This window comes from Bubalus bubalis, chromosome 23 (assembly GCF_019923935.1).
Source record: "Bubalus bubalis isolate 160015118507 breed Murrah chromosome 23, NDDB_SH_1, whole genome shotgun sequence".
NCBI lineage: Eukaryota > Metazoa > Chordata > Mammalia > Artiodactyla > Bovidae > Bubalus > Bubalus bubalis.
In genome coordinates this window covers 34,218,687-34,243,841 of record NC_059179.1, presented here as the reverse complement: position 1 = coordinate 34,243,841, position 25,155 = coordinate 34,218,687, and the positions used below count along the sequence as shown (strand labels likewise).

Below are 25,155 nucleotides of genomic sequence, written 5' to 3'. Positions count from 1 at the left end.
CAATGAAAATTCTTCCTAAAAAATATTGGAAGAAAATACATACTCTCTGTCAATTTTGTATAGAAAACACATCCATTATTATAATTTCTATGTTGGAGGTGATGTTTTTACCAAAATGTAAGGTCTATGAAAGCAGCAACTTTGCTGCTTTTTTTTTTTAAAACAAGTAAGGAAGATTTTATTCCTTTATGCATTTCTCAAAAAAAAACCCCCACAAAAACAGAACCCACAAATGGAAGCAAAGAACAAAGTTTTCTAGCTCTCTGGGACATGCAGAAGCATGTCTTATAGAAACACAGCTATGTATTAAAAATGTACTAATCAACATTGTTTTTTGCTTCCCCAGTCAAAAAAATCTATAGAGAAAAACACTTTAAATCGTATTCTGTGATAACTAACAAGGACGTACGGTAGAGCACTTGGAACTCTGCTCAATATTATGTGGCATCCTGGATGGGAAGGGAGTTTGGGAGAGAATGGATCCTTGTATACGTATGGCTGAGTCCCTTTTTCACCTGAACTTTCACAACATTGTTTTTCAGTCGGCTATATCCCTACACAAAATAAAAAATTAAAAAAGAAAAAAGTTAAAAAAGAAAAAAAAAAGTCACTAAAAAAAAAACTAAGTGAAAACCTACACAGGAACTCCCAGTACTATTTTTTCAACTTCCGTGGATCTTTATTTTAAAATAAAATTTTTTTAAGTGTTAAAAAAAATAAATTGTATTCTAATATAACTTTGTGGCATGCTTAAACTTCAACTTATTCAAAGACTTACTGTGTAATAAACTGCAGAAAATAGAGTAATCTTTACTAATCTGCTCACAATAAACAGTTAAGCAGTAGACAGGGCGATAAATATAGCATGTATTACTTATTTGTTAAACTTCACATTTGTAACAAGCAGATGATTTATCATGAATAGTAATTACTTTCTTACATTTTAGGAGATACCAGATCCAGAAATGGAAGTAGGAAGTAATTTAATGAAACTGATTTTAGAAAATATTTCCTTGAGTCTGAGTCACTATGGTATTTATTCCATACTTAGGCCAGTTCCAATATATCCAAATGTAGATATTAACAGATAATCTTCAGGAAGAATAGCGACACCAATTTCTAAAGCAACGCTTCTTGGGTTTATTGCTACAGTTACGGTACCTTGAATAGTCCCTAGAACATAAGAGGTGCTGGAAATATTTGTTGAACCAGTGGCTTTTTCTTAAACAGGTACAAATTGGCCACCAAGTAACCAGGACTGGAAATCTGGAGGATTTACTAAGACCAAGGAGAATTTAATACTCGGCTATTATTCCCACTTTCGGGCTTCCCAGGTGACCCAGCAGTAAAGAATCTGCCTGCCAAGCAGGATACACGAGTTCAATCCCTGGGTTGGGAAGATGCCCTTGAGAAGGAAATGGCAACTCACTCCAGTATTCTTGCCTGGAAAATCCCGTGGACAGAGGAGCCTGGTGGGCTACAGTCCTTGGGGTTACAAGAGTCAGACACAACTTAGCGATTAAACCACCACTACCATCATTCCCACTTTCAGGTTGGGGTTGGTCATTGATTTGGGGATAAAGAAGGGATTTCCACTTTGATCTTGATTTATATTTTCAAATCTTCAGCCCATGTGTTGGCCATCACGTGTTCACTGTGACAATTTTCAACGCCTGGCTGGGGTAGCAATAGAAAGAAGAGTTATATTTCATCTAATCTTATATCTTCAGGATGTCTTGCACATACTAGGTTTTCAATACACATCTACAGATTTGCATTGAACTATGCAATTTCAGTTTTAAGTGTAGCTTTCTATTTCTTTCGACAAATGTTAATCTGGTTAAAAATCGACATAAGGACTGAGCACGTAGACATACTGTTATTCAGTCCCGCTGCAATGATTAAGTTAGGTCTTATTTCCAACCTGAAATGAAAAGCAGTTCCCATATGGGAAACCACTGCACAATTCCTCTCCACCTGCCAGTCATTCTTAAAGTAAGTACTATCTGCATAATTCTCCATGTGGTTTTCCAAAGAATTTATGTTATATTAAGATAATTTGATTAAGTATTCCAATATAAGGCCCCCCTCCAAGACCTGGTAGGTTGACAGGATATGGCTAAGCTTGCTTTATGCTGCCCCCACCTAATCAAGACTCACTGTTAGGGGGGCTGCACAGCTGAATTTTCACATGAGACACCATGGGGAGTTGGGCACACAAGGAGAGGGGACAGGAGTAGACTCCCCACCACCTCACCACACCTTCTTCCTTTGTCCATTTATGTTCCTCAGAGTGACAACGGTCGTTATTACTAAAAGTCAACTTTCAATACACACACACCTTCCCTGGAGAAGGGAATGGCAACCCACTCCAGTATTATTGCCTGGAGAATTCTGTGGACAGAGGAGCCTGGTGGGCTACTGTCCATGGGGTTGCAAAGAGTCAGACATGACTGAGCGACTAACACTTCTTCACTTCTACACAACTTACTTCCTTTCCGAATGGTAATCTTTACATCTAGTGCCATGACATCCAGAGTTTTCCCTTCTGGAAAGACTTTATCCTTTGCTAGTTATTCATTTTAGTCTTTAATAATTGGTGTCCTGAGAAAATCAATGCAATGTGTAACAGCAACTTCAATTGATGGTCACTGAATCTTCAAGACTGCCACACATTCTGGGCACAAATTCCCAAAAAGTGTTGGGGGCCCCAGCCTTGAAGGGTAGGAGATAGGTTATGCCTTGAACATTTGTGCCTTGAAGTTGGCTGATAGGTTGACTGAGTTTTTGCCATTGCAGATGAGTGAAAACAGATGTGGATGCTTGAAAGCATGGTGGTCCTCTAGAGTAGTTCTCTCTGAACCCAAAAGGGCCAGTGGTCAAAGGGGGCTTAATTTGAAGCCCATCACTTCTTGACCCTTGAAGTCACATAGCCATAGTATTTGATGGTCACACTGTGCAGTGCAGTGAGAAAGTGACTTCTTATATGATATCACTTCTATATTAGACGTCAGGTGTTAAATTCTTGAGTTGCTTAGAACACAAGGACTAAATATACGACAGAAACAAAGCCTCTAGAGAGCCAAATTCTCTGATAAACTAACGTGTAGAAAAAAACTGTATTAGTCAAAGAGCTCAAAGACAAGAACTGAGAGTTAAAAGCCTGGGAGAAAGAGAAAGAAAAAAAATATCAACAGACACATGAAGAACAAATCTAGAAATTATGACAATAACAACAACATTTGGCACTCTTAAATGAAATTAAAAGAAATTTGGACTACAAAGATCTCAAAGAACTATTTTCTCCTAGAGAACCCTTGGGAAATGTGTCTCTGTAAAGAGTTGCATCTGGTTACCATCTATCAGATGGAATTAAAAAAAGAAATCTGCTTATTCATTGCCAACCTCTCCCTGTTGTTTTTCGACATGGGATAATAGACCAGTTATTAAGTAAAAAAGTTACTAGATATTAATTTTGAAAAGAGGAAGAAAGGTTAATTTTCAAAAGGGAAGAAAAGTAGGTAACAGAAACCACCTTGATTTTATAATGACATCAGAATATAACAAAAAAACCCGGAATCTATTGACATGACAAAAATACAATGATGCAATGAATATCCAGAAAAGTCCAAATCAAATAAGTTGAGTTTGTTGGTTCATCAAAGGGTAGGACAAATTACAGGAATTTAGGGAAGATATCTTTAGGGTGTCACATTTTTTAATATTTTGTGGGGAAAATTAATCCACATAGACTGATAATCTCAGTGACTACAGAAACCATATGATATTCCAGACTCTTCTGAATAACTTCTCTTTAACACATTGTCATCTTTCCTGGTTAGTCAAGAGCATGGAATCAGAATTCTGGTTCTACCACTTAGAAACTGTGTCACCCTGGGAAAATCACTTCACCTCTCTAATCCTTAGTTTTCCCATCAGTAAAATGGGGTTTCTCAAACAGCTAACCTCACAAGATTAGCGTGAGGATTAAATAAAGTAATGCTTACAAATTGCTTGGTGCACTTCTTGTTATGTATTAATAATGCTGCTGCTAAGTCGCTTCAGTCGTGTCCGACTGTGCGACCCCATAGACGGCAGTCCACCAGGCTCCCCCATCCCTGGGATTCTCCAGGCAAGAACACTGGAGTGGATTGCCATTTCCTTCTCCAATGCATGAAAGTGAAAAGTGAAAGTGAAGCCGCTCAGTCGTGTCCGACTCTTAGCGACCCCATGGACTGCAGCCCACCAGGCCCCTCCGTCCATGGGATTTTCCAGGCAAGAGTACTGGAGTGGGGTGCCATTGCCTTCTCCATAATAAGCACACAATAAATGGAAGTTTTCTTTATCATAATGTGGAATGCTCTTTTCCTTAACATGCTCATTTCAAATTCATTTTTCTTCCTTTGTTCAATCTGCTCTCTCCTTTGTCTTTCCAAATCTCATTCATCCTTTTAGTTCCAGTTTATTGCACGTCTGTTCCAAGCGGCCTTCTCGGAGATCATTAGCTTACATGCACGTGATCTTCCTGTGAATTCCTGCATTACTCCTTGTATAGATGGTAGATTTTAGCACTTTGATACATTCTTTCTTGTGTTACACAATACTTGTTTCATGATAGTCACATGTCCTCTAATGGATTTAGTATGATAGGCCTGATAGGGTTACAAGCGTTTCTTACAATATTAGGCTGTCATTTGTCCAGAAAAGATTGTATCATTCCCATTTTACAGATGGAGTAATTGAGGCCTAGGAGATGAGGTGAATGTTCCAGGCCCAAGGTCAAATGGCACTTAGGTGATAGATCAGTGGGACCCCAAAGCCTTACAAGGAAGTGCATGGGTTTTCAAGCCACGCCACCTAGGTTTAAATCTGTGACCTTGAGACAATTACTTAACGTCTCTGAGCTACATTTTTCCTCATCTGTAAAATGAGGTTGGTAGTAATTACCTTGGCAAGTTGTTGAGAAGTTGAAAAGGAATAATGCACAGAAAACAGTGCCTAGTGTTATTGAATAGATGCTCAAAAAAAAAAAAAAAAAAAAAAAGACCACTTTTCATTCCTTTCTACATCTTAAAGAACATCTTCTACAACTTCTAAGGTCCAAGTCTTACTAAGCACCACTGAATAAATACTCTTATTGACTTAAGAGAAAAGTAGAGGAGTTTTGCTGATGACGAATGTTAGAACTCTATCATCCTAGCATCTCTGACGTATACAGCTCTAAGAACTTATCTTCATTATTAAAACCAAGTGGAGACTTGGTGTGCAATGGGCATTGTAGCTACACTTTAGGGAAGGCTCCATATTGTGAGTTTGTAACCTCACATTTCACTTTAATTCAACATGCATTTGTTATTCTGAACACTCTTACAGATCCTAATAATATAAAAGTGACAAAGATATAGCCTTGCTTGCAAAGAATCCACAGACTTGTATGGAATAATAGACATATTAACCAAAAAAATGAATAGATCTACATACTATAGGGGAAATGAATACAAATTGATGTGGAAATATGGATGGGCAATACATTCTACTTGAGAAAGAGAGGCAAAGAGATAAAGAAGGATGACATTTGAGATGGACCTTAGGGGTCAAGTTTTCTTTTAAATATGAGCATTTAAAAATGTTCACAGTGCTGTGATTAGCATTTACCTTTTTGTTTAACTCCTGCCTCGTAGAGAGTTAACCAGGCAATCCTGATATGGTTTAAATGATCTGAATTGTCATCTGTATTCTCAAATTCAGCAAGTTAGGAGAGAAAGATGGCAAGGCGGAAGGGAGGGTGGAAGATACTTTGAAGATAATGAATAATGCGCAGATGTCTTACAGCCAACACGTGAAGAGGAGCATCTTTCCTCAACTGAGGCTGACACTAGTATCGAGCCTATTTATGCAGCTCAGTAAATAAACACTGCATTAAGAGTGTTCACAGCAGCGCCTAATAAACCCACAGCCCAGCTCAAGTTGGGCTTATGTAAGCTGAGAGGAATCTTGGCACAGCACTTGTGATCTCACCCACTTTGTTTGGAAGTGTGAGATATTAATTAAAGAAAAGCTGGATTATAGCATCCAGGCTGAGCTGAGCTGGCAGCATCTTGCTAGCCATCTGTAATTGGTTAAGACCAGTTTCTTCCTAAATCTCCCTCTTCTTGAACTAAGTCCTACTCTTCCTCCTCTAGCTCGTTGCTAGAGCTTCTGACTTCCTAGCTGGATCCTCTTGATTTGGGTTTTGAGGCCTTTCTTCTACAGTGTTAAATTCTGGGGGGCTTTGAGAAGGCCTTTCTTCTACAGTGTTAAATTCTGGGGGGCTTTGGGAAGACTTTTTTTTTTAACTACAGTGTTAAATTTTGTGCGATTTTTTTTTTTTTTTTTTGGTGGCAAGAAAGTGATTGCAAAGCAGTTTATGAGATAGTGGGACTGGATTTGCATAGAAGGCAGAAAACATTTGATCAAGGAGCACTTTCTTTGGAGCACAAGAAAATCCTGCCAGTATATATGACTCTGAACTAAAAATAATAATTATGTTTACTCAGCAATTCCTAGAAGAAGGCTTCAGAGGAAGGAATATAATTTCTGGCCACTTTAGCCAGTGTTGATAGCTACTTTGACAAGTTAATAATGTTATTTGTTCTGGATCTTATTTGTCTTGGTGTGTTTATTGGTATATTTCCTCATTTTTTTTTTTTTTTTTTTTTTTTTGTCATCTAGCTCTGCACATCCTGCCCTTCCAGGCACTGAGTACATCCTCGTCCTCTCTCACCATCCTCTGCTCCAAGATTTGTAGTCATTTATACCTTAGTCTAAATGAGACTTTAAATGGGATCCCATGCCCTTGAGGTATTTCTATCTTAAGATTTGATGGTAATAAGAATTACCCCTATAAAAGAGTTAAAGATTGTTGTTAATCAGGTGATCAGCTGTTTCTTATAATGGGATATTCTTATCATCTTCACACGAAGAAATGTTTTAGAAAAGACTGCTTCGTCAGCCACAGGAAAGGCTGCTCCTGCCTTTTTGCTTCATCATCTGTAAATGAACCCAAGGTTCAAGGTTGGGGAGATAACCTTGATATCCAGTTTTCCTACCCCAGGTTAGAATCTGTGAGGGAAATTTTTATTTTATATTTTAAAAATTGACATATAATTTACACACCATAAATTCACCTTTTTAAAGTGTATAGTTCAGTGGGTTTTAGGATATCCACAGAGTTATACAAGTCACCACTGTCTAATTTCACAGCATTCTCACCTCAAACCCATTAGCAGTCACTCCCCATTATCCCCTCCTCCCATCTGTTAGCAACCATTAATCTACTTTCTGTCTATGGATTTGTACATTGTAGACAATTCATTTAAACAGAATCATATAATATGTGACTTTTTGTTCTTCACTTAGCATCTTTTCAAGGATCATCTGTGTTGTTGCAAATCTCAGTACTTCATTTCTTTTTATGGCTAGATAAGATTCCATTCTGGAGAAGGGCGTGGCTACCCACTCCAGTATTCCTGCCTGGACAGAGGAGCCTGGCGGGCTACAGTCCACGGGGTCGCAATGAGTCGGACATGACCGAGAGACTAGCACTTTCACTTTCTATATTGTATGGATATATCACATTTTATTTATTCATACATCAACTGATGGACATTTTCACTTTTTGACTATTAGGGATAATGCTGCTATGAACATTCATGTGCAAGTTTTTTGTGTGAACATATATATTTAATTCTATCTGCAAAAATTTTATGCCTAAGCAATTTTTATACCCATATCCTTAATTAGGCTATCACATCCCTAAGAGAAAGTATTTTATTTCTGTTGATGTCACCAGTGTTTGGTATCATTTTCTGAACCCAAGATGTGCTTAAAAGGTGCCTAAGGTGACAATTCAAAGGGATTGGGTGGTGTAAGGACCTAGAGAATTTCTTTGATTCTGCCAGTCACGTTCTGATGTCAGCGCACTGGTGGTTTGGCCTGTTCTAGAAAATAAACTAAATGTTATGCATTCTTCCATAGGTAAAATTTCACCCCTCAAAATAGATAAATAATATAAAAATGAATAAATAAAAATCACCCTTCCTATGAGGCTCTCCCCAAACCAACCAAATATGATTAATCCTTAAGTCTTTTACTCATTTAACGCTGAATTTAATTTAATAAGGATTCAGAGCTATTGGATTTGTCTTGCAGTTATCTATGCATGCTTTTCTGTTTCCCCCACTTGATGAAAAGGTTTACAGAGTCAAAGATGCTTTATTGCTCTTCTCCTGCCCACAGTTCCAGCCTCATACCTTTGTGCCACTGGAGATGTGCATTGCTTGTTAACTTGACCTGTGGAGCCAGATGGCCATCTAAAAGGAGGGGTGTAAAACATGCTAACCAGTCATAACAGGAGCCTCCGTAGAATACCCCTGGTTCCTGGAACAGAAGGTGTCGACTTTTATGGTTCTCCTGGGCAAGAGGCCCAGTCAATGAGTGGATATTATTGCAATCAGAGATGTATGAAAAATCTGAGTCATTCCACGCAGCTCTCGTTTGCACTTGGAAAGTATGCACTGTGCTCACTCCTGTCTGTGCCGCTGTTGCCTGTGGATTACTTGCCGAGCTTTCCTCTCCTTCTCCAAAAAGCTTTCAGTGTGATGTGGAGTTAGACTTGTGGCCTCCAAAGTCAACCGGTCTGATATAAATTCTGGCTGTGTCCTGGATAGGGGCTTCCCTGGTGGCTCAGATGGTAAAGAATCTGCCTGCAATGCAGGAGACCTGGGTTCAAGCCCCGGGTCAGGAAAATCCCCTGGAGAAGGGAATGGTTACCCACTCCAGTATGTTTGCCTGGGAAATCCTATGGACAGAGGAACCTGGTGGGCTACAGTCTATGGGGCTGCAAAGAGTTGGATACAACTGAGCGACTATCACTATAGATTTCTGTCATGTATCAGCCATCAGTTCAGTTCAGTTCAGTCCCTCAGTCATGTCTGACTCTTTGCAACCCTGTGGAATGCAGCAGCCATAGCCTTGAACAAATTATTTAGTGCTGATGTGCTTTGGTTTCTCATCCAAAACATGGGGGTAGTGACAGTCCTGGTTTTACATAGCTGTGGTTGGTTCATTAGTGTGCGTGAGCTCATTGAACACTACTCATGATTGGCAGTCCCTTCCACCACCACCCCTTCCTCTATCACATATAGTTTGGTATGTGATAATTGTCCTCTAACTTTTATTATAATTTTACTTAGTCCCTCAGTCATTTCCCCAGAACACACTTGAGAGCCAAGAGGCAGGCAAATAATAGCTCCACTACCACCATCAAGATAACTGCACACCCCAAATTAATGTCACAGAACCCCTATACTAAAAATGAATGGAAAAAAAATGAATGGGCTCCTTTGCTGCTCACCTGAAATGGCTAAGCATTGTTAATTGGCTATACCCCAACACAGAATAAAAAGTTTGAAGCTTGAAAATAATATAAAATAAAATAAAAATGAATGGGCTCTACTCATGAAACCTCTTATACCCACACTCATAGCCTATTAACTCTTACTGTATATATAGTGAGAACACGAGGCACCATCTGCCTCCCCAGCCTACAGCATAAACAAAAGCAGTCCAAGATCATTTGGTATAAGAAAAAAAAAAGGCTTCCATGTCCCAGTACTTATTAGAAAATACTTGAGTGTGGTAAAATAAAGCCCATTACCATGATTCTGAGTGAGAGGAGTTTAAGATGGTGAGAGAACATTATCAAATTTCAGAAAGACTGTGATGAGCATAATTTAAAATTTAAACTATAGATGAGTGACTTTGCAAATGACATCAGGTAAACAGGAGATCACAGTTTGGTCACCTTCCTCTTTTATACCATGTCATAAACTCTTTTTTAAAGAATTTTAGATCTTGTATATAGTTTGTGTCCCCATGAACGCTCCCAAGATAACACTGAGTAGTCTATAGAAATCTGTGAATTGTTGAGAAAATAGCTTATATTAAAAAGGTCTGCAGGTGGGCTTTTAAGTTAATTGGCTCTGACCCCACACCAAAAAAAAAAAAAAAAAAAGGTTATAAAAATCATTAAGAATATTTGAATATTTTATTTGAAAGCATTATCAAAAGAGAATAATGCTAAAGAAAAGGTATATAACCCCATATTTAGTGATTCCTTCTGTCAACATATTTTTATAACATCATTTATTTGTGCTAAATTTTTATTTGGCTGGGTCAGGTCTCAGTTGCGGTGTGCGGGCTCCAGGGCTAGGGGCCCAATGGTTGCGGCCTGTGACTTAGCTGCCCCAGAATGTGGGATCTTAGTTCCCTGACTAGGGATTGAACCTATGTCTTCTGCACTGGAAGCATAGTCTTAACCACTGGACCTCCAGGGAAGTCCCTTAATATAAATGTATTAACACTGGTTGTGCACAGTGCACTGTATTTATGTGCTAGAAATATGGTACTGAGCAAGGCAAATATGCGTTGTTCCCCCCTGAGGGGTTTAATATACTTTCTAGATCAGGGCTGTCCTCTAGAACTTTCTGCAGTGATGGAAATACTCTGTATCTGTTTGTAGCCACTTGCCGCACAGAGCTACTGAATAATTTCAGTGTAGCGAGTACAACTGAAAAACCAAATTTTAAATTTTATTTCGCTTTGCTGCTGCTGCTGCTAAGTCGCTTCAGTCGTGTCTGACTCTGTGGGACCCCATGGACTGCAGCCTACTAGGCTCCCCCGTCCCTGGGATTCTCCAGGCAAGAACACTGGAGTGGGTTGCCATTTCCTTCTCCAATGCATGAAAGTGAAAAGTGAACGTGAAGTCGCTCAGTCGTGTCCGACTCTTAGCGACCCCATGGACTGCAGCCTACCAGGCTCCTCCGTCCATGGGATTTTCCAGGCAAGAGTACTGGAGTGGGGTGCCATTGCCTTTTCCGTTATTTCGCTTTAGTTAGTTTAAAAATTTAAAGTCACACGTGGCTAGCAGCTACTGAATCGGGCAGCCTAGCTCCAAGTTCAGTACTGTGAGTGCAAAATTCACTTAAACCCTTAGATTTCCAGAACCATCTAGCCAGAGTTGATATTGAGAATGGCTCCCAAGGTCTTTCCAGATCTTTGCTCATTAGACAAATACTTCATCAACAAGCACATGCTATCTGTAAATTCAGCTTCACCAAAGAACCCTGAGTTAATCCAGCTTCTGAATCTGAAAGCCCTCTCCCTTGGGCCTGTTTATGATACTTTAAATTCTCTTTATCATTCCAATGAAAGTATTTGACACAAGTCTTGAAGAGAAAGAGGAGGGGTGGGGCTATTGTAGTGCTTTAGCTTTTCAGCTGATTAAAGAATTATTATTGTCCCCTCCTTGTCGACTCCATCCCTGCCATTTACCTGCACACACACACACACACACACACACACACACACACATCTATTGAAGAGCATACCGGTTCACTCTCTACGTAATGATGAACGCCTTTCTGGAATCCATGCTCACGTGTCAGCAGCTTTGTGTCGGAATGGATGCATTTGTCCCTGCATGCTCATTGCATATCTTACCAGCTGCTGTTTAGATTTCACTCTGAATAGTTTGTGTCCTCAGCAGAAAGAACAAAGTGGAAAGCGACAGGCGCCCTCTGGGGCTTGTTCTAGAGACATGAGCCAACCATTAGCAAAATGGAGTGGCCAAGAGGTGGCAGCTCCAAATGCCCTGCTGGAAGTTGAACAAGCACAGAAAAGATGTTGCCCTGGGAGCTGGAGGCACTGCACAGAGCTGGGGAGCTCAGGCAAGTCTCTTTGCATGGCCAGGTCTGGCTTCTTCCCCAGCAAGACTGCACCAGATTTGGGCCTAGATTGTATGATGGCCAGGACCAACTTTACACACACACACACACACACACACACACATATAGTTGCGCCAAGTCTTAGTTTTGGCATCTGGGATCTAGTTCCCTGACCAGGGATCAAACCCATGCCCCCTGCATTGGCAGTGCAGAGTCTTAGTCACTGGACCACCAGGAAAGTCTCCAAGGCCAGCCTATAATCCATTCTTGTTACCACCTCTCCTCCAGAAACACGCCCAGAACAGGGCTCTCCCTTGCAGGGACAGTTGGCTCCATCACTTTTCAGCCCTCCGCTCCACGTCCACTCTGGTCTTCCACCTGGAATAGGGTGGCATGAACATCAAGGGCAGGTCTGGAAGGGGAAGGTCGCAGAGGGCTCTGTGTACCCAGGATGGCTGTGGACGTGGCTGGGGACGCACAGCCGGAGGAGGGTCTGTCCTACCCTCTCTGCTCTCATGAATTCTATTTCTCGGAGGCACATGTCCTTTCAGCCTTGGCCTCAGACCTGCCCCCACCCATCCGCAGGCTGTCGTGCAGTGCTCTTTGTTGAGTCACTGCTGCTACTGCTACTAAGTTGCTTCAGTCGTGTCCGACTCTGTGCGACCCCATAGACGGCAGCCCACCAGGCTCCCCCGTCCCTGGGATTCTCCAGGCAAGAACACTGGAGTGGGTTGCCATTTCCTTCTCCAATGCATGAAAGTGAAAGTGAAAGTGAAGTCGCTCAGTCGAGTCCGACTCTGAGCAACCCTATGGACTGCAGCCTACCAAGGCTCCTCCATCCATGAGTCACAGAAGGCTCCAAAAGCTGGGCGCTGGGACAAAAGAGCTTTTGGGCCAGTTCAGTCACCAGCTTTCCTTGGGACCACTACCACTGTTAGGAGGAAGAAGAGCCATGTTTGGACCTAGATTAAGTCCTGGGAAAGAGTAGCTGGCTTCCCACACTGGGAACGAATGAGACTGGATGAGGAGCAGCCTGCAGCCCCACACCACCTTCCTCTCCATCCTAAAGCTTCCACATCTCACCCGCCTCCTAGTGGCGTACAGGGACTCAGAGTCAGGACAGGCTGCTTCTTCCAGGCCTTGGTTGACACTCCCCAGTGGCAGAGAGCCAAGAGTGGAAACCAGGCTTCTCTGCTCAGGAACAGGTTCTTTTCTGGAGGGGAAGAGATGGGGGATTATCATCAACCTCTTCCAGAGCTATCGAAAGTGAAGGACATTTTCCCTTTAATGTCGTCCTTGTGCAGGTTCCATGTTCTGCAGCCTCTCAGAAGATATACGGGCCTTTCCCTGTGACCCAGGGGAGTGATGCTCCTTCAAAGTGCTCCCCCTGGTCCACCGGCCATCCAGTCACCCAAGAATGGCAGATTCCAGGACCCCACACCAGAACTACTGCATCAGAATCTTTGGGTTGGGGGACACCTTGAAATCTGCCCTGAGGCTTCCTTTGGGGGAACAAACCCATTCATATGGGAGAAGCCTCTAGAGCAGAATCTTCATGACAAGTACCCCAGCTGGTTCAGCTTCAGGTGGAATGTTTTGGGAGGAAGAGAGGGCTGGGAGCAGGCTCGCCTCCTTCATGGTACAGGGAAGAGTGTGGACCGGGAGCCAGGACTCCTGTGTCCTTCAGCACTTCTGCGAGCCATATAGACACTTCAGTGTCTTCAGGCTCTTCTTCCCCCTAGTGCAGGGAGGCTGAAGGACCTGTGAGCTAAGGCTTGTCCATCCATCTCATCTTAGTTTAAAGGTCTGGTCAAAACAGAAGAAGGACTTCTGGGCTTCAAAGCAGTGTATCCACCCCTACTGTTGATTCCCAGACAGTTTTACCTTGATGGTTTTTTAATTCCTTCAATAAGATGGCTTGATTTCTACTTATAAAGGTTTAATACATAAATATATTTAAATACATATATTATTTATTTACTACACCTGTATTTATTTTTCATTATAAACATGACATATGCTCACAGTAAAAAAGAGAGAGCAATTCAAACATTACAGAAATGCCTCCCCCCGAAGGCCAACTGTGATCATACTTCTTGGAGATGATTCTTATTGACAATTAGATGTACGTTCTGCTGCTGCTGCTGCTGCTAAGTCACTTCAGTCGTGTCCGACTCTATGCGACCCAACGGACGGCAGCCCACCAGGCTCCGCCGTCCCTGGGATTCTCCAGGCAAGAACACTGGAGTGGGTTGCCATTTCCTTCTCCAATGCATGAAAGTGAAAAGTGAAAAGTGAAAGTGAAGTCGTGCGGTCGTGTCCGACTCTTAGCGACCCCATGGACTGCAGCCTACCAGGCTCCTCTGTCCATGGGATTTTCCAGGCAAGAGTACTGGAGTGGGGTGCCATTGCCTTCTCCGAGATGCATGTTCTAAGAAGACCAAAAAAAATGATTGTCTGAGCAGCAGTGGCAGGGCTAATCTTTACTAAGTGCTCACTCCCCGTCAGGCAATGTGTCAGATGCTGTATGCAGACCATCCATTTCAACTTCACAACAACCCCCACGAGGTGAGAATTTCTTTCCTAATTAGGGTTAGGGAAATTTTATACATACCAACCCCAGCCATTTTTGTAAAAATGTGATGATGCTCCACTTACTGTACTGCAACCCGCTCCTTTCATTCTTAAGGCATTGTGAACATCTTTCCTGATCCTAAATGTGAAGCTTCGAACATCCACAGAGCGATCACTTACATGAAGTCATTATAATTAAGCAATTCCCAAAGGATTTCTGTTGTGTTGTAACAAACAATGCTACTGTGAACAACTTTTTAACGGATATCTTTGTGTATTTGTGTGAGTATTTCCACAGGATAAATTTCTAGAAGTGGAAACAGTAGGTCAATAGACACATATCAAATCATTATACAGTACCCCTTAAACTAATGCAATGTTATATGTCCACTACATCTCAGTAAAACTGGAAAAAATGTAGAGTCTTAATTCCAATAGAGCTTTACAAAAATAGAGAAACAGATCCAATAGGGCATATGAATAAAAATCTGAATACTTTTCTGTACAATCTAGATGACAGAAAATAAACTGTCTTTGAGTGTCTCATCTATGTGCTGGAAGTGCTAGTTGCTTAGTTGTGTCTGACTCTTTGTGACCTCATGGACAGCAGCCCACCAGGCTCCTCTTCCATGGGATTCTCCAGGCAAGAATACTGGAATGGGTTGCCATTGCCTTCTCCAGGGGATCCTCCTAACCCAGGAATCAAACCCGGGTCTCCCGAATTGCAGGCAGATCCTTTACTCTGAGCCACCAGTGCTTCCTATCCATGCGCAGAGGCCTTTTCAAATCTAAATCCCAATCCAAAGAGAGCATCAGGACATCTGCCATATCTGCTTTTAGATTCTTGGTTCTGCCACTAACTAGCTATGAAACCAGGAGCCACAAAAAAATACATCAGTAAACATCAGAGGCCTTATTTCTTCCTGTGTAAAACGGCAACCCAGTACGATTTTCCAAAGCCGTCCTTTGCTCTACCATTCCTTGCTTTGATTCATCCTTTTTAGTCCTCTGAATTTGTTTTCTTATTTATGAGAAAAAATACTTCCCACCTTTCAGGATCAGTGAGTTTAATGCATCAATTACTTGCGTGCGTGCTAAGTCACTTCAGTCATGTCTGACTCTTTGAGACCCTATAAACTGTACCCCGCTAGGCTCCTCTGTCCATGAGATTCTCCACGCAAGAATACTGGAGTGAGTTGCCATGCCCTCCTCTAGGGAATCTTCCTGACCCAGGGATTGAACTCGAGTCTCTTATGTCTCCTGCATTGGCAGGTGGGTTCTTGACCACTAGCACCACCTAGGAAGCCCATCAAGTAGTTTAGACCCTTCAAGCTTTCAAGTGCTAAGCAGTTCTCTTGGTACTCGTAGAACAAGCAACCTTGCTGGATATAACCTTCAAACTGATTTGACTTCTAAAATTCTTCCTGAGTCTTTAAGAAAACACGACGATCATGGAATCCAAGAGGCCACTGATGTCTCAACATTCTGGACATGATGAGTAACAGGAGGTGTTTGGGAAGGCCGATATGGTATCACATCTCCCTGGGGAATCTTGGCTTCCCAGAATGAGTATTTCCAACTGTCCATTCCCTAACAAAGAAGAGATTGTGTGGACCATGACCTCACAGAACACACAGAGCATTTTAGATGAGAAACTTACCCAATCTCTGTCTGTGGTGTTTGGGACAAAGTCTGAGATAATAAGGCCTTACATGTTCATTGGGTTCCATAGACATTATTCCATTTGGACCTCTCCAGCATCCCTGATGCTAAAGCCAGAGAGGCGAGGGTTAGTTCCATTGTTAAGATGCAGATGGAGAAATTCAGAGAGGTGTGCTGGCTGCCTGGGGTCACACAGTGGTGAGGGCCAGAGACCAGCACAGAGTCCAAAGCCCGTCCTGGCTTGGTGGAGGTGGGCCCCAGCACGCTACTCTCCAGATCTTTTCCGCTGACCTCTTTTAATGGCTGGAGTCCTTTTCAGTGTACTCTCCAGTACAGATGTAACCAGTTGAGAAGGTTTAACACCTTGGTCTTGTAAGGAGCACGTACAGGCTATTGTGTGAAATTTCTCTGAATTTGGGATACGACCGATGGTGAGTTTTACTTTCTAAAACACAAGAGAGAGGAACATTAAATGGCTAAAGATTATCCTTAGGACTGTTGATTCTCAATTTCAGTCTGTCCTCATTCACACCTATGAAGCTGGTTTTGAAGAAAATCTGGGCAGGAAAAAGCCAGGATGACCTTATATATTCAGGGGAAAGATGGGTTTTTATTATCTGGCCTCCACTGGCCTGATACTTCAGGGCAGATTTCAGAATACATTGGGGTTTCCTGGGTGGTGCTAGTGGTAAAGAATCTGCCTGCCAATGCAGGAGATGCAAGAGATGCGTGTTCGATCCCTGGGTCGGGAAGATGCCCTGGAGGAGGAAAATGGCAACCCATTACAGTATTATTGCCTGAAAAATTCCATCCACAAGAGGAGCCTGGTGGCTACAGTCCATGGGCTCGCAAAGGGTCAGACATGACTGAGCAACTGAACACGCACAGACAATCAGAATACATTAATCCTGCCCAGAAAGGCCTATTTGTACCAAGAATTAAAAAGCCTCTTGAAACCAGAGCACTAGACAGGACCAGACTCTGAGAAAATTGAGAGGAAACTGAAGCTCTCTGTGTTTTTCCTGCAATCTAGCATCTCCTCCCCTTCTACACTCACATTCTCTCCCCTCCCCAACCCCAGCCCCTGCTCACCCCAAATTCCTATTTCCATCAACTTCATGTCTCAAGGATGGAATATGCATCTGCTTGGTTCAACTATTCTAAGACATTATCAGTCTTTGACTACCCTCTCTAGGCTCCCCTTGTGGTCCAGAGGGTAAAGAATCTGCCTGCCAATGGAGGAGACCCAGATTTGATCCCTGTTGGGAAGATCCCCTGAAGAAGGGAATGGCTACCCACTCCAGTATTTTTGCCTGGAGATTTCCAAGGACAGAGGAGCCTGGTGGGCTACAGTCCATGGGGTTCCAAAGAGTTAGACACTACTGAGAGACTAACACACACACACACTTTTGGTTCCACATTTCCCCTCTTCCAACATTATTTTCCTTCCAGGGACCAGCTATTTGAATTTTTAAAAGGACCAGGTATTCATTTTTAACATAAAGGAATAGATCAAAAATGGTGGGGTGAGCAAGTTGGGGGATTTTTTGACCTTCCAATAATCATGTCAGTGAACACCCCGTATTTCTCAATAGCACACAGGAGAAAGTGAGGAGGCAGAAAGGGCCCAAAACAAACGTTGTCCGCCACTCTCTGCAAGTGAGTGCATAGTGTAGAAGGCAGTCTTGATAAACTGCAGTCAGCGATGCTCAGGTGGAGTTCCTGGATCTGCTCCCAGGAAAAAACCCTTTTCTTGGCTTCGGAGTTGATGCCTGGGTCTCTGGATCAGAGTGTTGTTTGGTAATTTTCAGATTATATTAAACATGTGGCCTCAGTGTGGGTTTTTGGCAGAGGAAATATATCACAGTTACTAGATTGTTGAGCTGGACTCCTGAAAGCTCCCTCTTTTTCCACCACAGAAACTCCTATCCTAGGCTTCAAAACCCAAGCCAAGCATCCTTTTCTCTGAGACACCTTTCTGGCCTCCCTCAAATAGATTAACTTCATTTTTCCTCTGTGATCCCATGGCCCTCTGCTCATATCTCAAGGCACACACTGTACCTGTAACGTATTTGTTTTATCCACTAATCTCCAAGCTCTTTAAACTCAAAGATCATTTTTGTAGCTCTAGGACCTAGCAGAGAATCCAGCATACAATAGATGTTTGATAAATGGCGAGTGAGCAAATGAATGAAGGAATGAATGAGTCCTTGCTCTAAAACTATTTATGTATTGTAAACGACTCACCCATTCTTACTAAGTTTCCTATTTAGACAGTAGGGGCAGTACAATTTGTCTAACCAACCAGGTTATTGTGTGATGCAGATGAGATAAGACATATTTAATCATAAACTCTCAGAGCTGGAAGAAATTTGAGAGATCTTCCAATAGAGCAGTTTTTAGAAATGTTAAGCCAAGTCACTATTTCAAGGTAAGATAACAGGAAATTCAAACATGAAAAAATAATGATAAATATACCCTACTCTCTCTAGTTGAGGCCCTGAACACTGTCCCTTTCCTCTCCTGTCCTCCTGTCTTTGTCTCAGGGGTCCAAGAAGTACAGTTTGAAAATCAACCCTCTCTCACTTTAGAGAGAAGAAACTCAAATTCACTTGTCAGAGAAGGAAGTGACTTTCCCAAGGTCATGTGGCTCATCAGAAATAAAATAAGACCAGGAAAGGGATAACGATACTGGGACTTACAAACAGGCAGAAACATGACGACGCTTTTAAGGACATATGTACATGTGACCCAGTGGACTGTAGTCCTCCAGGCTCTTCTGTCCCATGGTATTTTCCAGACAAGAACACTGGAGAGGGTTGTTATTTCCTACTCCAGGGGATCATCCCAATCCAGGGATTGAACCTGCGTTTCCTGCATCTCCTGCATTGGCAGGTGGGTTCTTTACCACTAGCGCCACCTGGGAAGCCCAATTAGTCATTATCCCTAATTTCACAGAAGAGAAAATTGAAGCACCATTTGGTTCAAGGAGTCAGGATGTAAAGCCTGTCTGATTTCTCTGCAAGCTCTTTTTTGCCAGGTCATGCTGAGTCTGAGGTCTTGAACCCAGCTGTTTCAGTCTCCTAGCCCAGGGCTCCCTCCAAATACTACTTTATATAAAAGAATTTTAAAAGGGTCCTAAAATAACATTCTTGTTATTTAGATGTATAGTACGAAGTGTTATTTACACTTCTGATTCTCTTATTTACATTCGGCAGCTGAGGACTGAAACATCTCATTTGTCTTCGGAGTATTGTTCAGATGCCAACCAAGGCCTTGCTCTTGTTCTTTCTTGCCCTGCCCGGAGCCAATCAGCAACACTCACCTCCCTCCGGATGGACCGGCTGAGAAACAAGGAGACCTCCTCCAGGCTCTGGGGCTTCAGGTCATTCACGGCCAAAAGGTGATCTCCATGGAAAAATAAGCATCCCAGACGAGCGGGGGCATCCCACTGAGCCACACTGCAATGAGGGTACAGCATCCAACACAAGTGTGAGACGGTGCCCGCTGGGAATGCCAGGCACAGATGGGGGCACAGATTGGGCTCCTCACTCTAGTCTATTCTACCACTACTGTTACTAATTTCTTTAGCTGTGTTTCACCATATCTGAAACAATCAAACTCCTTTTTCTATTTGGAATATTTTTTCCTCTATCATTACTCTACCAGCCTGAACCTTCTTCCAAAGTCCTACTCCAAAATATGCTACCTCTACAAAGCCCTCGTCACACTTCCTTTAGCTTAATTAATCTCTCCTACCTCTGGGTTTGGAGAAGGCAATGGCACCCCACTCCAGTACTCTTGCCTGGAAAATCCCATGGATGGAGGGGCCTGGTAGGCTGCAGTCCATGGGGTCGCTAAGAATCGGACAGGACTGAGCGACTTCACTTTCACTTTTCACTTTCATGCATTGGAGAAGGAAATGGCAACCCACTCCAGTGTTCTTGCCTGGAGAATCCCAGGGACAGGGGAGCCGGGTGGGCTGCCGTCTATGGGGTTGCACAGAGTCGGACACGACTGAAGCGACTTAGCAGCAGCAGCAGCCTCTGGGTTTCTATTGTATTGTGTGAGCCCCTCACTTATTGTATATTTAAATAAAATGCAATTTTATATTTACTTGTTTATGTAGCTGTCTTTTCCACCAGGCTTTGAGACCCTAGGCATGTGGTACCACCGTTAAAATATTTTTATAATCCTATAAACAGAAGATGCTAAGTATTTATTGAAAGTGGGCACATAATGATTACACAATGAATGGCCAATGAACATGTAAATGAATTAACAGATGAGCAAGCTCAGACACAGAGAAGTCTATAGTTCCTGTCAAATACTGTGTTGAGCCCTGGATTGTGGGAAGTCTGGAAAAATGGCAAGCTATGGTTCCTTCCCTCTAATACAATTATAAGACAGTTGACATGTGATGTTTACATTAGCAAGCTTTTTTCTCTTATAAAACTCATCTTCCGTCAAAATGAGTTACAAAGTCTTAAAAAGAATATAGAGTCAAATAAACAGTGGTCATTCTAAGGAACTTCTCTGCCACACAGGCTTCTGTGTCTGAGTTTCCTGACCAGCAGCTGTTTAGCTGATGTCTGGACATCTTCTACCCTGGCATGCTGTTTTCTTTTAGATCTTAGATTCTTGTTGACCTCAGTAACTTCATTCATTCATAAAATAATCACTGATCATTGATTGGCAATGAGTTCCTTGGACCATACATATCCCTGCTGACTTCAAAACAGCAGAAATTTACTGTTTCCTGGAACTTTGGGTCCTTCTATACCCACCCACCGTCAGCTGACTCCTATACAGCAATAGTCTCAAAGGCCCTTTGTGAGAACAGCATGGAGGAAGGCATGGCAACCCACTCCAGTATTTTTGCCTGGAGAACCCCATGGACGGACGAGCCTGGCAGGCAATAGTCCGTAGGTTTGCACAGAGTTGGGCATGACTGAAGGGAATCCGCACGCTTGCATGACAACAGCAACACAAGTCCAAGTTCTCCAGTCCGTTTTGCCACGTACAGTACTTCAAGATATAATTCTTGCTTTCATGTCATCCAACCCCATTTATAATCAATAACCCTCAAATCTCCTACCTACCATATCCGTCCTGCAGCTTCTTTGAGAACAAGATAATTTTTGATGTCAGGAAGAGAAAGGAACACGTTCAGTTTCTGCACTTGGCTTTCATCTGGGATATTACTGTAAGAAAAGACGTTTGCAAAAATCAGGCAGCTATCACAGGCTCTGATCTACACTTTCTGAGTGGACTTTGGGCTCTGACACCTGAGAGGGTATTGTCCGGTTAAAGATTATCTAAAACATTTGGAGAAGAACATAGATTTAAGTTCCGCATCAATGCCTTCCCTCATCCCTCCTGGAATGGGTTCATGATGGTAGACAATGAAAAAGAAGTAAAAATTGGACTAAATTCATTATGTACCACATCAGATTGCACATTTCTCCACTGAAGGAGACACCAGAAAGAGTTAAAACTGAGAGCAATCTCATCAAATTGTTCTTGGCATCATTTAAAACCTAATTGATCTCCCCTCCTAGTCTATAACCAAACCTGAGATGGCTTGCATGCCCATAATTTTAATAGTAAAATCTGGGTGATGTGCTAACCTGATCAGAATGATCCAAAATTCCAGAATCTGAAAAACCAGCTAACAGAGGATTTTTAAAAAGTATTTGAAATCACCACCCACAGCCCAGGGACCACTGTATTCCCAGTGCTGGTACGTACTGTCCTTAGCCACCACTTCAGTGACAAGGCCAAGGTCAGATTCTTGGCCAAGTTGGAGATTTTTAGGAACTGCTTGAAAATGTGAATTCTGAGTACAAAAGGAAGTTTGCCTTGCTCTATGGGCCCATAAAGTTTTAGAAATGAAGACTTTACTTGATTAATATGGACAATTGCACAACAGTTAGTGAGGCCGACTGCGTTGCGTCATTCGTGGTCTGTGCTTCGGAATTGTCAGGTGGAAGATAAAAGTGAGTTCCTGAGGCTTGCTCTTGCTGATGAAGCTCCCCATTCTGGATCTCTGCCAGGGGCTGAAATTCCTCTTTGCCATCAACAGACTCAAGGGACAACTCTTTGAGAAGACTAGAGCATAAGAAGTTAACACAAAAGTTTTCTCAGCATGTCTGTCTACAACTTTCCACGGTGTGTGAATCAGATTTAAGTAGCTAACAGCCGTGTAAAAATTAACAGTGTTTGAAGTATATCCAACCAGCAGAATTCCAACCACAGTCAGAATTAAATCCAATAGAATTCCCTTCTAAAAATGGATATGGAATCAAAATAGCTCTTTACATTGGGACAGTTTGGAGACAGAAGTCAAGAGTGTGAGAGATGTAAATGCAAAATAGGAAAGAACTGCCTCACAAGACAGAAAATGTCCCACGGATGTCACTAAGCCTTTTCTATAGGTAGGGAAACCATTCTCACTTTTTCTTGTTTTGAGATGAATAATATGCTGAACTTGGTCTATAGTAATGCATCTGTATTATTATATCAGCCCTTGAAATGAACTGACAGCAATTGTCATTGAACAGTACATTAGCTAAGAGCAAATTTTAGTGTATGGCAGTTTTACTTACCAGGATTTCATTGACAAGTAATGACACTCAGCTGTCTTGGAGACCTTGTCTGGACTACGAGGTCCAATGGGGTCCGTGAGTTCACCAGAATCATTGGGAGCAATATTACCCAACTATAGAAAAGAGGCAGAGATGTAAGGACGCAAGTCTACCAATAAGCCAGGTACCTTGTGCCGCCTCCTGATGGCTCTGGTCCCTGAAACTGTAAGTACGTCTACCATTGAATGAACAGCGGTGTTTGTTCTGGGAGAACAAACCAGTAAAGTTTCAGCAGACTCAGAGTTTCTTTTCTTCTCCTGGGTTCCCCACGTTCCTGATACAGGTGCACTACTGGACTAAATTGCTATCTATTTTTTCGTTTCATCACTAGGCAGTTAATGACATGAACTCTTTTTCTCCCAACCTGGGCCAAAGGCTCTGACACACGCAGGGCTGGCCTCTCTCTGTAGAGAGCAGGCTACTGTGCTCACAGGCAGGCGAATTGCTTCAGGGGGCTGTGGAGGTCCTAGAAAATACTGCCCTCTGGGGGCTCCCCACCAAGGTGGTCAGAACTGAGTCATTTGGGGCAATGGTTTCTCAAAATTCCCTGAGGGCTTTCGATGGCCTACCTAAAAAATCATCAACCATTCTTAGAACACTTCATTCCAGACAAGCCAGTCTTCCCACTATGCCCCTTACAAACAATGTTCTTCTAGTGCCCATTTCATGCTGTTTTCTTTGCCTGGAGTGCCCCCTTTCCCCTCTGTGTGTGTGCATGCTAAGTCGCTTCCATCTCTTTGAGACCCTATGGACCTCAGCCTGCCAGGCTCCTCTGTCCATGGGATTCTACAGGCAAGAATACTGGAATGGGTTGCCGTGCCCTCTTCCAGGGGATCCTCCCAACCCAGGAATCAAACCCGAGTCTCTTATATCTCCTGTATTAGCAGGCAGATTCTTTACCACTAGCTCCACCTCTTGCCTGGAAAATCCCACGGACGGACGAGCCTGGTAGGCTGCAGTCCATGGGGTCGCTAGGAGTCCGACATGACTGAATGACTTCACTTTCATGCATTGGAGAAGGAAATGGCAACCCACTCCAGTGTTCTTGCCTTGAGAATCCCAGGGACGGGGGAGCCTGGTGGGCTGCCGTCTATGGGGTCACACAGAGTCAGACATGACTGAAGCGACCTAGCAGCAGCAGCCACCACCTGGGAAGCCCTCCCTGTCTAATGATGCTGTATTCAGGCCTGGCCTGAGGTCTTTCTAACCACACCAGCCGCTGCCAACCTTTCCCTTCTCTGAACTTCTATAGCACTACTACTTCTACTACTAAGTTGTTGCACTTAATTTTTGTAACGGTTTTCCAGTTTTTGGTTTTTTTTCTTAAGATTGTTTTTTTGAGATGGACTATTTTTAAAGTCTTTAGTGAATTTGTTACAATATTGTTTCTGTTTTATGTTTTGGTTTTTGGGGGGCAAGGCACATGGGATCCTAGCTCCCAATCAGGGCTAGAACCTACACTCCCTTCATTGGAAGGCGAAGTCTTAACCACTGGACTGCCAGGGAAGTCTCCAGCTTCGTTTTATTTGCCTTACTAGACCTTGCATCTCATAAAGTACCTAGAAAACGCCAGACATTATAGCTTAATGTTCATATCACCTGACCGGTTGGTTCGACTGTCATGAAAAGACTGGTTGCCGTCACTGTGTCCCAGAGAACTCAGCTGTGAAAAAACCTGGGTAAAGCAGGGTCCTGTGGTCACATGCTGTGCGCTGTGTTCTGGTTGGCTGTTGATAATGCACCACTGCATACTAAAGGCGCAGAGAATTCTACAGCGAAAGAAGCTTGTGTAAATTACTTTGATTTACTGTTTCTAGAACTTACTTGACCTCAGAATGCTTCCTTCATATGAACACATGTCATCATCTTGCAGAAACACCCCTCCCCCTGATTTGAGAACTGCTGCCCCCTCCCCCCAATTCTGTCTTCCTACCTTCTATCTCCATTCTCTTCTCTCCACTGTCCACCTTGAATATAGCTGCTAGGTTAATAGTGAGTTGCTCAGTCATGTCTGACTCTTTACGACCCCAGGGACTGTAGCCTTCCAGCCTCCTCTATCCATGGAATCTTCCAGGCAAGAATACTGGAGTGGGCTGCCATTTCCTACTCCAGGGGATCATCCAAACTCAGGGGTTGAACCTGTGTCTCCTGCATTGGCAGGTGGATTCTTTACCACTGAGCCACCTGGGAAGCCCAGGGTTAGCAGTCCTAGAAGATAATTTGGTTTTGCTCTTTCCTGATTGAGAAGCTGCTACTGCCCACTGTGTTGCCTGTAGCATGAAGTTAACTTGGCATTCATAATCCGTCATGGTCTGACTGAGTCTTTTTACTGGTTTTTGTGTGTTTTCCCCCAATAGGTCACTTGTTAGTGTTAGGTTAGGGCTAAGCTAAACTATTCATCACACCCATATCAAATGCCATTTTGTATCTTGAAGCTTTCCCTGACTCCAGTGGAGACAGAAAACCTATTTTTTTTTTTTCCTAGTGCCTCCAGGGCTCTTTTTTTT

At 42.7% G+C, this 25,155-nt stretch overlaps 1 protein-coding gene across 5 annotated transcripts in view; it reads right to left on the bottom strand.

Moving 5' to 3' along the window:
* Window positions 1–1,434: 1,434 nt before the first annotated feature.
* PLEKHS1 (pleckstrin homology domain containing S1) overlaps window positions 1,435–25,155 on the bottom strand; it is a 39,136-nt gene continuing 15,415 nt past the window's right edge. For 3 of the 5 annotated variants that reach the window (XM_006043977.4, XM_006043979.4, XM_025273922.3), the window contains 5 exons: window positions 22,610–22,722; window positions 21,906–22,112; window positions 21,104–21,205; window positions 19,327–19,462; window positions 14,092–16,446 (listed from right to left, as the gene is read on the bottom strand). In XM_006043977.4, the coding sequence (XP_006044039.1) occupies window positions 16,267–16,446; window positions 19,327–19,462; window positions 21,104–21,205; window positions 21,906–22,112; window positions 22,610–22,722 (738 nt within the window). In that variant the 3' untranslated portion in view covers window positions 14,092–16,266. Of the gene's footprint in view, window positions 1,678–12,507; window positions 12,979–14,091; window positions 16,447–19,326; window positions 19,463–21,103; window positions 21,206–21,905; window positions 22,113–22,609; window positions 22,723–25,155 lie in introns of those variants that run through there. The other 2 variants (XM_006043980.4, XM_025273923.3) reach the window with 2 other exon arrangements.